This window comes from Capricornis sumatraensis, chromosome 9 (genome assembly GCF_032405125.1).
Source record: "Capricornis sumatraensis isolate serow.1 chromosome 9, serow.2, whole genome shotgun sequence".
Classification (NCBI taxonomy): Eukaryota; Metazoa; Chordata; class Mammalia; order Artiodactyla; family Bovidae; genus Capricornis; species Capricornis sumatraensis.
In genome coordinates this window covers 49,822,398-49,834,455 of record NC_091077.1, presented here as the reverse complement: position 1 = coordinate 49,834,455, position 12,058 = coordinate 49,822,398, and the positions used below count along the sequence as shown (strand labels likewise).

Here is a 12,058-nt window from a genome sequence, read left to right as displayed (position 1 = left end):
AAAATGGAGGTGAGACATGAACAGCCTACCTAAAGTGACCTATTAAGAAACAAATAGAGGGAAATAATTACTCTCACTTCTAAATTAATGTGAGTCACTATCTTTGCTCATTAAATTTGCAAAGAGCCACAAACTAGGCACTACCACCATATATCAATGGCAACTTTTTAAATGCTACTGTAGGCTAAGACCTCCAGTACAACACTGAACAGGACATTCTTGTCTGGTTCTGATCCTAGGGGGCTTAAGTACTTAAGAGTTTCATGATTGAATACGATGCTATCATGCTGAGGAAATTTCCTTCTAATCCTAGTTTACAAAGTGTCTTTAATCAGGTCTGGATGTTAGATTCTGTCAAATAGTTTTCCTGTTTCATTCCCACAATTCTGGCTACTTCTTCTGCGTCTTTTGCTGTTATCTTCCACTAACACTGGAGTTCCAAGGCTTGATCCTATGCTGTTCTATACCTTCTCCCACCTGTGAGCAAAATCTAGTTTCATGATTTTACATACCACCCATCTGCCAAATACTCCCACATCTCCATCCCAGACCACTCATTCTAGCCCCCAACTCACTTCCTAACTACATACCCAATGCTCTACTCAGATGTCTCAGGTATTTCAAAATAAACATGTCCAAAATAAAACTCATGATTTCCTGCTCCCAACCATGGTGAATGCATCTCACTTTAAAATACCTATCACTCAACTTCAAGAGGACTCACAGTGTTGGGGACAGCAAGAGAACTAGATTTCCTTAGTCCAATCAGTATCTTCCTCTCCTCCAGTCTGGACTCTAAAAGAGTAATCATTCCATATCTTCTCCTCAAACCTGTCACACTTCTGAGAGCATCATCACTCTCAGCTTATAGCTCTGCTTCCTATTTAAATGAAAAGATGAATACGATCAAAAGAGAATGTCTGTGAATCTTATCACTGCATCTACCCATTTACCTGCATTTATGGCACATGCTCTGTCTCACCTCTTTTTAACTGTGAATGTTCCTATCTATGCTCTTATCTCAGAACAATCTTGCCACTTATCCACAGGATCTCACTTCCTCTCCTCTACTGCCGGACAATATCCTAGTAATTCTCTCCGCTCTAGTCTTTATTATCGATATTTCCCTTCTACTGGATTATTTCCATCAGCTGAAGGTTAAAAAAAGCTCCCAACTAAAAATAAAAAGCAAAAGTCCCTCTCAACTCCACATGTACGACATGCTACCACACCATGTCTCCATTATCCTTACATTTAATTTGAAAGAGCTATCAATTTGCTGTATCAATCCATCTCTCTTCTCTTGAATCCACTTTGGTGGATCTCCTAAATTCCACCGAAGCTTCTTTGTCCAAGATCATCTGTGATCTCTGTATGTGCTCAATCCAAGGATCAATTCTCAGGCCACATTCTATAGCCATCTGACCTGAACAATGACTCTTTCCTAGGAACACTTTCCCCGCTTGTCTTCCCAGACAGAGTGAGCTTCTGGTGCTCTTCTGATCAATAATACTTCCTGAATCTCCTTTGCTGGATACTGCTCACCTCCCCAAACTCTAAATATCAGGGAACCCCAGTTTTATTTCCCAGACCTTTTTATTCTGGGGTTACGCATTCCACTAGTGAACTTATCAAGGCTCATGACTTTAAGCACCACATATGTGTTAAAGAATCCCACATTTATACATTTTATCCAGACCTCTTCCCTAAACTTGACTTTATTGCTTGCATGTCTAACAGGCACCACAAAATTAACATGAACGATAGCTCCATCTTTCTGGTTACTAGGATCAAAACCTGGAATTTTTCCTGACTCTTCTCTTTCCTCACTTCACTAATCCTTCAGTAAATTCCACCTTCAAAATATATTTGGACTCTATAATCAGTGCTTACCACCTCCACTGTACTCTTGCCTCTGTTTCGGTCTCCTATGCTGCTGTAACATATTATCACTAAACTAGTTGTCCTTAAAAACAACACAAATGTGTTATCTTACAGCTCTGAAAGGCAGAAGTCTACAGTGGGTCTTATAGAGCTAAAATCAAAAGTGTTAGCAGAGTGTTCATTCCAGAGGCTCGAGGGGAACATCCAGTCCTTGTCTTTCCTAGTCTTTAGAGGTTACCCACTTGCCTTGGCTTGTGGCTACTTCACTCCAACTCCTGCTTCCATGATCACATCTCCTTCTCTGATGCCACCACCACTGCTTTCCTCATATAAGGACCCTTGAGATTATATTAGGGACCTTCTGGATAATCTAGGTTAATCTAACCATTTTAAGATCCTTAGTTTATTTACCTCTGCCAAGTCCCTTCTGCCATACAAGGCAATATATTCACAGGTTTTAGTAATTAGGATATTGGGGGTGGGGACAGCACATTATTCTGCTTACCACAGCTTTCTAGGGGGTCTCTCTAACTTTCCTCAAAGAAGTTAGAGAGACCTTGGTAAAATCAAAGTTATATCACATCAGTTCTCTACTCAAAATCCATCAATGGCTTCCCATGTGACTCAAAGTAAAAGAACCAAATGCTTTACCGTGGCCATGTAAAGGCTCTACACTGTTCACACTCCTGTTAGATACTTCACCCTTCTTCCTCAAAGTCTCTCTATTTGCTGTTCCCTCTTCCTGGACTGCGCTCCCCTCAGACACTGTCCCTGGCTTGTTCTATCATCTCCTTTCTGGGCTTTGCTTCTACATCACTCTCTCAGTGAGGTCTTTATTGATCATCCCAATCACGCGATTTAACATACACACCAACATTGTGTATGTGTGTCTATGCTCAGTCCTGTCCGAGTCTCTGTGACCCCATGGACTGTAGCTCCTGCCAGGCTCCTCTGTCCATGGGATTTCCCAAGCAAGAATATTGGAGTAGGCTGTCATTTCCTACTCCAGGGGATCTTCTCCACGCTGGGATTGAACCCAATCCTTGTGTCTCCTGCACTGGCAGGCAGATTCTTTACCACTGAGCAATCTGAGAAGCTACACACCAACATTACAATGATTTAAAAGCTTCAAATTTAAGAAACTAGAAAAAGGGGAAAATAAACCCAAAGCAAGTAGAAGGAAAAAAAAATAGAGTAGCAATTGATAAAATACAAATTACCAAAAGTCAGTCAAGAATAAACAGCTAAACGTTTAAACAAGTAATCTGAATATCATTATATCTATTAAAGAAATAATGTCTTATTGTTTAAATAATAGTTTAAACAATTTAGTTTAAAATCTTCCCATATAGAAAATTCCAGGTCAGTCAGCTTCATTGATAAATTCTCCCCAAACATTTAAAGAACTAACACCAATTACACAGGCTTTTCAAGAAAATGGGAGAGGGAAACCTCTTACAGTATGGAAAACAGACTTTACAACAAAACAAAACAACAGACCAGTATCAATATATAAGGCTTACAAGGAGACTAGAGAGTTTCTGGGGCCCTGTTACCTGCAGACCTCCATGGGAGGGGTTAAGGGAGGAAACAGACACAGAAAATGCTGTGAGAAAACTTTAGTCAGAAGCATCTCCTTTGAGCTCTTCTGTGCAACTGCTGTGTAAAAATGTTAGAGAAAATCAGAAGCGGAATAACACATGAATGAGAGCTTGATGCCACAGGTTTCCCTGGCTGGTTTCCTTTAGCTCATCTAAGAGCTATATATTTTCATTAACTATACAGACCAGGCCTGTCTGAGTTTATGCTTATTTGATAGGGACTGAACAACAAAAAATGCTTATCAAGCCTGTTAGCCACAAAAATGATCAGAATTCCCACAGCACAATGGGAGAAGTAATAGTATGAAAGATAAATCTAAGGAGGCAGAAGAAAAAAAAACATAAGAACATTCCTTCTTTCTCAATTCAGTTAGCGAGAAATCCACCCCTTCCCACAAAAAAGGAAAAAAAAAATGTAGATAAAGCAGCTGCTTCAAAGACTTGATTCTCCCTTGCTTAAATTTCCAAGAAAGGCCATGCATTAAACCCAGCCATATGAAATATTAAACTGCCAGATTTGTATTAACTGAAATGTACAATGCTCATTCTTACATAATGAACTATGAAAAATAAAATATTAAGTGAGATCATCTCCAAAATGCCATTCTCGGATTTTAAAGACTCAACTGTCAGAAACCTGCTGTTGCCAGGGTTTTTCCACTTTGTTTTGACCAGCATTGGATGAACTGAAAAATGAAAATCTTTTAAGCAGCTACTACGGAATAAGACTTGAAGACAATCATGAGTGAGATGATGTGGGGAATCAGGTCCTTTTCCAGAAGTTTGATTTTTTTTTTCCTGATAAGAGCATGTGAGACTGGTGCTATCTGCTCAGATGGAGGTAGGACCCTGTTCTGGAGAACAGAGTGAAATACTGCAGACACAAAGCAGAAGGCAATGCAGAGAGTGCTGACCTACTTTCCTCCCTACTCATGACAACAGAAAATCACCAAAAAATGTGGGTGCTTTTCTCCCCCAAGCAACAAAATAATTCCACCTTCAGGTTACTTCGTCTGAACTCAACTTTAATACCACAAACATTTGGAGTTAAAATCGCTTAACTCCTAAAAAGTTAGTACTTTAGAACAGAATTTCCCATTTCCAAAAGTTAATCTGCTATTGGGTGAACGGAAAGATGGGGAAGAAAACTGCTCTACAGATTCCATCTGGGATCTCTCCCCTCCAGAAAGGAACAATAAGATCTAGAAGCCAACCCATACTACAGGTGGGGGTCACAGAAAAGCCCCCAACAGAGGGGCCAGGACTGGCTGAATGCAGCAGTGTGAGTATGAAACATAAAGAGAGACTGGAAAAACCCAACACATATTCTATACTGTGGATGGATGCTGACAGAAACATACACTTTAATATTGTCTACATGCTACAGCATATTAAACACCGTGTTAAAATACTGGTGAATTAACTAACTAGTTTATTCAAGTTGATTAGCTTGCCTCAGTTCAGTTCAGTTCAGTCGCTCAGTCGTGTCCAACTCTTTGCGACCCCATGAATCGCAGCACGCCAGGCCTCCCTGTCCATCACCAACTCCTGGAGTTCACGCAAACTAACGTCCATCAAGTTGGTGATGCCATCCAGCCATCTCATCCTCTGTCATCCCCTTTTCCTCCTGCCCCCAATCCTTCCAAGCATCAGAGTCTTTTCCAGTGAGTCAGCTCTTTGTATGAGGTGGCCAAAGTATTGGAGTTTCAGCTTTAGCATCATTCCTTCCAAAGAACACCCAGGGCTGATCTCCTTTAGAATGGACTGGTTGGGTCTCCTTGCAGTCCAAGGGACTCTCAAGAGTCTTCTCCAACACCACACTTCAAAGGCATCAATTCTTCAGTGCCCAGCTTTCTTCACAGTCCAACTCTCACATCCATACATGACCACTAGAAAAACCACAGCCTTGACTAGACGGACCTTTGTTGGCAAAGTAATGTCTCTGCTTTTGAATATACTATCTAGGTTGGTCATAACTTTTCTTCCAATGAGTGTCTTTTAATTTCATGGCTGTAGTCACCATCTGCAGTGATTTTGGAGCCCCCCAAAATAAAGTCTGACACTGTTTCCACTGTTTCCCCATCTATTTCCCATGAAGTGATGGGACCAGATGCCATGATCTTTGTTTTCTGAATGTTGAGCTTTAAGCCAACTTTTTCACTCTCCTCTTTCACTTTCATCAAGAGGCCTTTTAGTTCCTCTTCACTTTCTGCCGTAAGGTTGGTGTCATCTGCATATCGGAGGTTACTGATATTTCTCCCGGCAATCTTGATTCCAGCTTGTGCTTCTTCAGTGTTTCTCATGATGTACTCTGCATAGAAGTTAAATAAGCAAGGTGACAATATACAGCCTTGACGTACTCCTTTTCCTATTTGGAACCAGTCTGTTGGTTCCATGTCCAGTTGTAACTGTTGCTTCCTGACCTGCATATAGGTTTCTCAAGAGACAGGTCACGTGGTCTGGTATTCCCTTCTCTTTCAGAATTTTCCACAGTTTATTGTGATCCACACAGTCAAACGCTTTGGCATAGTCAAGAAAGCAGAAATAGATGTTTTACTGGAACTCTCTTGCTTTTTCCATGATCCAGCGCATGTTGGCAATTTGATCTCTGGTTCCTCTGCCTTTTCTAAAACCAGCTTGAATATCTGGAAGTTCATGATTCATGTATTGCTGAAGCCTGACTTGGAGAATTTTGAGCATTACTTTACTAGCATGTGAGATGAGTGCAATTATGTGGTAGTTTGAGCATTCTTTGGCATTGCCTTTCTTTGGAATTGGAATGAAAACTGACCTTTTCCAGTCCTGTGGCCACTGCTGAGTTTTCCAAACTTGCTGGCATATTGAGTGCAGCACTTTCACAGCATCATCTTTCAGAATTTGAAATAGCTCAACTTTGATTCCATCACCTCACTAGCTTTGTTCGTAGTGATGCTTTCTAAGGCCCACTTGACTTCACATTCGAGGATGTCTGGCTCTAGGTGAGTGATCACACCATCGTGATTATCTTGATCGTGAAGATCTTTTTTCTACAGTTCTTCTGTGTATTCTTGCCACCTCTTCTTGATATCTTCTGCTTCTGTTAGGTCCATACCATTTCTGTCCTTTATCGAGCCCATCTTTGCATGAAATGTTCCCTTGGTATCTCTACTTTTCTTGAAGAGATCTCTAGTCCTTCCCATTCTGTTGTTTGCCTCTATTTCCTTGCACTGATCGCTGAGGAAGGCTTTCTTATCTCTTCTTGCTATTCTTTGGAACTCTGCATTCAGATGCTCCTATCTTTCCTTTTCTCCTTTGCTTTCCACTTCTCTTCTTTTCACAGCTATTTATAAGGCCTCCCCAGACAGCCATTTTGCTTTTTTACACATGGACATCACCAGATGGTCAACACTGAAATCAGACTGATTATATTCTTTGCAGCCAAAGATGGAGAAGCTCTATACAGTCAGCAAAAACAAGACCGGGAGCTGACTGTGGCTCAGATCATGAGCTCCTTATTGCCAAATGCAGACTTAAATTGAAGAAAAGTAGGGAAAACCACTAGACCACTCAGGTACGACCTAAATCAAATCCCTTATGATTTTACAGTGGAAGTGAGAAATAGAATTAAGGGACTAGATCTGATAGATAGAGTGCCTGATGAACTGTGGACTGAGGTTCGTGACATTGTACAGGAGATTAGCTTGCCTGGGGTTTATCAAACAAGCCAGTGATGCCTGACATCACTGCCCATACCAGGCTGAAGAGAGGAACAGCCATTAGCCACCTTAAAGGAGAGGTCCTTCAAGTATGAAACACATAGGCCATGGTAGGTGAGATGCAGCTCCTAGAAATTTGTTTTATCCTCCTCAAAGAATTTCAAAATTTTAGTTACCAATCCTTTAGAATTGGGAATTATCAAAAACTTGAATTGCTGACTTCTCTTTACAAATAATGAAAGAATCTAGCAATAATGGGCTGGAATGGAGTCACAGTTACCTCATTTAGAAATGGCACCTGCTATCCAGTTTGTCATTACCATGCCTGCAATGTCTGCTGTATTTGTTGTCACTGAATTTGCCCAGCCCTGTTTGCGAGCCAGGATAGGAAGCAGCCTAGGAAGGAATCTGGGAGGATAATCACATCAAATTAACACCTTTTTATCGAGGAAATATACCTAATGGCAACTAATGGCACTCCAGTACTCTTGCCTGAAAAATTCCATGGATGGAGGAACCTGGTAGGCTACAGTCCATGGGGTTGCAAAGAGTCAGACATGACTGAGTGAATTCACTTTCTTTTCTTTCTATACCTAATACCAGGAATCATCTGGATATTATCCTGAGGTCTGTTCTAGTAGGAGAAATGAACTACAAAAAAGAGGGAGAAAAGGTGCTTTCTGATTCAACATAAAGCCTGGGCAACAAGTCCTAGCCAAACGTGACTTATGCACACCATCACTCTCATTAGAATCTACTAGACTCTCTTTTTCAAGGCTTTAAGTTCATTTATATAAATACTCTTAGTAGGTGTGATCAGCGTATGTTACCATCTGTTTCAGCCGATATGAGAAAGCACTGTCGCTGTTCAAGCATTTCAAAATCAAATGAAGAACCAAAGGCATTAAAAATAAAGCACTGATAGGGTAATATGGCAAGCCTGAGAAAAGAATGCCAAATCTTTAAAATCTGCTCTAAATTTATTTCATACAACTTGATCATCCATGAGCTTTCTGGACGTGATTAAATTCAATGTGCTTATTATCTGTACAGCTACTGACTGGCCAGTAGCAGACTTAATGACTGGGTTAAAGCTGAAGAAACGTTGATCAGATCATGTGGATCCATAGCTGACGCAACACACTAACACCCAGAGGAAGCAACTTTCATTTGCAAACTAACCCACATGGTTGAGAATGAGAAAAAATGCTCTAATTAACCTGCGTACCAGTCAGGATCCCAGATTAATCATCAGTCTTCACTTATTTTGTTCAGGAATCATGCATATGAAAGAGCCAAAGTAATGGTTACAGTGTATCTTAAAGCTGGTGGAGGCATAACAGAAACTTCATTCCTATGATCTCTTATACTCCAGATCCCTTGGTTTATTCCTCTTTATTTGTGGTCAATGTCATTTGGCAGGACATTTAGAAAGAGGTTTAATATAAATCTTCAGAGTATGCCCATGACCATTCTCTGCCTCAGAAACTGGAGAAGCAACCTCTTCACCAAAACAGCGCTGACACTACTCAGAAAGCCCTCTGAGGGGCACGGAGTAGCAAGCCACACAAACAGGATCAGCACACCTCACGGGAGAGAGCCGCTCATCTAACATTTAACAAAACAAGCATTCTTCTGCGTGCTTCAGATTCTTTCTAAAGCCCCAGATGCTTAACCTAGCCTAATCACCAGCCTTACAATATGCCATTAGAAATGGAGAAAAGTTCTCAAGTTTTACCAGTAGCTGGCTGAAATACATTATTAATATCTGTATCATAAGGGCACTTCAGGACAAAGCAGATTAAGGCTTCTAGTTCTTGAATCTCATGCCCTCAAACAAGATCCAAACACTGGGCATAAAGATGGAGTGTGGGTGGGCAGCAGTTATCCTTTCAGGCTCATGGGGTTAACAATCCTGATGCCAGGACTAACACATGTTGCAGGTGGCCCTCTCTTAGAAAGGCTCTCAGGAATGGCCACTGCCTGCCCTCCATTTGCCAGCAGTGAAAAAGGCTATACATTTCAAATGAAGGGCAAGGAGACAGTAACACATGACGCCTTAAGGAAATATCACTGGAAGTTAAACATACATTTCTCTACATGGACTGTGGATCAGTATTTTGTCCTCAAGGCTTCTATCTGAGATCCTAAAAATGAAACTAATAAAATAAAATTCATTTCCACTTTAATAACCCAAATCCAATTTGGTGATAGCTTAAACACTGCTGGTTGTACTTTACCTGAGGACAGAGGGCTTCTAGCTGGCTTGCAGACATTCGAACAAGCTTTACACCTTCTTCATTGTTTGAGATGGAACAAGCCAAGTTGGCCACCTAGAAGAAAAGATAAAAAAGATCTTTGAAGATTCTTCTCTTTTGACTGCAGAGGAAAACAAATGTACATCTACCCCATCCCTGACCTTTAGAGAACAAATGAAAAGAGCACCAAAGGTGTTTTATTTCTCACAGACTGATTACCTGCTTATGAGGACAAATTTTTCAGCTCTGTGCTAAGGAAATTAAACAGACTCCTAACACATGTCACACTGTAAGTTGGTGGCAGAACCCTGAAAGATCCTAGGGCTCGTAACTCACCAGTTTTCCATGGGCTCTAACCTGCCTGACCAGTAACCTCAGAACAAGGATCTGCTGGTGTGGGCAGTGATGTGAGGAAAGCTAAGGAACCGAGGCACTAGAGAGTCACTGGTACCCTCAACTACAATAAAAATGTATTCTGCAGCTATTCCTGAAGGAAGGAAATTGAAATTCTAAGTTGCTGTTCTCATTTGACAGGTGAATGGATACTTAAAAGTCAAGATGAGTTTTATCTGAACGCAAGGCTACTTTTCAAATAAAAAAAGAATAGCATTAACACATTGAGATGGACGTAAGGCCATCCTCATAAGAAATGGAAAAAGAAAGAGAGATGATATCCCATAGTTAATAACAAAACTGTCCTTCAACTGGTTTCTTAAAAGCACTGACAGCTGGACTCTCCTGAATGATGCTACTTCATTTGAACTAAAATCTTTACCTTCCCATCCAACTGCCTCAATGACACTACTCGTGTAGCCAGAGACAATCTTTCCAAGTTGTGTCATATTTCTTCTGCTGAAGCTCTGGCTGTGCTGAGAATGTTGCTCTGTAGTGGCTGCTAGGGCCATAATCACTTATCCACGTTTCTAAATAAACCGGTTTGCCAGTTCTGTTAGCAATACCAAGGACCAACTGAATACATGGTGCTAAGAGATACCTTCTCCCTAGTTGCAAACTGAGTTATGAATGATAGATGCATAGGCAATTGAGTATCAGAAGCATAGTCTGAGAACTTAAAATGCCAGAGTAAACAAGGGCAATTGCAATAACCCTTGATTTTCACTGCCCCACCCAAGTTAAACACATAAAGGCACAAGAAAAATTATATACCATTACTGTTGTTTGCAGTGTTACAGTTCGGGATTATCAGCTTTCTGTAAGACTGCTAACTATCATAACTAGAATCCTGCAATGCTTAATCGTAAGGAGACACAAAAGAACATGCAATTTAAACACAAAAATGTATGGAAAAAGAAAATTAACTCAGATTTTAATGTGTAGGGGCCTTCAAAATCACATAAAGTAGTAACATTTACACTCCCTGAAGGTTCCAATTCCACTTTCCAGTGTCAACTGGACCTGAGGAAAGAGGCACTTCTATTCATGACGACAACCTACAGAGCTGATTGTTGATTTCTATTTGTTTGGTTTAAAGTGCTGCAAAATATGACATGAAACTTTTACAAACATTATTCCTCAAATATACATTTTATGGTACTCTACTGAAGGAGGAAGCTTTAATTAGAAGTGTTTGTGAAACCATAGCTTCTATTGCTTCACTGCCTTAAGAAGGCATTTTGAAACCAAATATAAAATTGGAGGCTGACGACTGAATTAGCAATTTGGGACTAACAAAGACGCCTGGTCCCGCCCCATGCCCAACATTTTAGGAGGCCAGTCAAATGTTAGATTCAGGAAGGTCTGTCACTGTTTCTGCCTTCAGCTCTCTGGCCACCACACAATTTCATATTCTCCCAATTTTATAAATCTGTAAAACTCAGAAAAAAATATGTAAGTTAAGAAACAAAAAGAGTACAATAAGTATTATCTAAAGCTGAAATGGCTGAATTCTGTATACCATCATTCCTGTTTTCCGACACAAATCCTAACAAAACAAAAGTTATGGAAGACTTATTCTTTATTCTTTATTTTAAAAACATTAAAGTGTTTCTGATGTACCGTTGAAGCAATGTTCTACAAGAGTACACTGCCTGTTTCAGGAGGCCACCCCGCCTGCCCTGGGAGGAGGAAGCAGGCGCCTGTCACTGACAGTCTTCTCCAGACGAATGAGCTTCAATTCACCCTCCAGGGACAGAGCTACTCACTTCTAACCATGACAAATGTGCAAATGCAACAGCTCAACCACAGCTCTCTTCGAAGCTAAATTCATATACTAGCGCCAGGCTTGACTGCCATGAAAGCTGGGTATAATGGAAGGGGCTTCCTAAATAATTTCTTTGTGGGGCTCTAGAAATTTGGATAGCAGCTAACTAGACTGAAGAAGTTTCTAAAGTTTGAATTAAAAACACTCAAAGCAGCTGACTTCCATAGAGAACCCAACAGAGCTGAGACTTTGGAGAGTGATGAGTCTCTAATTTGCTCTGGGAATAAACGGTCTTATATCTTTGCAACCACAGTAACTTCATGTATTAATAATTTAAATGTCTTTGATTCCCGCTAATCTAAGAGGTAGGCTAAGATTGACACTATGACTCCCACCTTTGAAATTGTGACGCTGCTTCTGCACTACCTCTGCCTATTCCATTCAAGTGTGGACCTTGTA

General features: G+C 40.6%; 1 protein-coding gene across 1 annotated transcript in view; it reads right to left on the bottom strand.

Annotated features, from left to right (window-relative positions):
• CTNNA1 (catenin alpha 1) overlaps nt 1–12,058 on the bottom strand; it is a 174,219-nt gene that overhangs the window by 25,346 nt on the left and 136,815 nt on the right. The window contains exon 10 of the mRNA XM_068980319.1: nt 9,421–9,513. Within this exon, the coding sequence (XP_068836420.1) occupies nt 9,421–9,513 (93 nt within the window). The remainder of the gene's footprint in view (nt 1–9,420; nt 9,514–12,058) is intronic.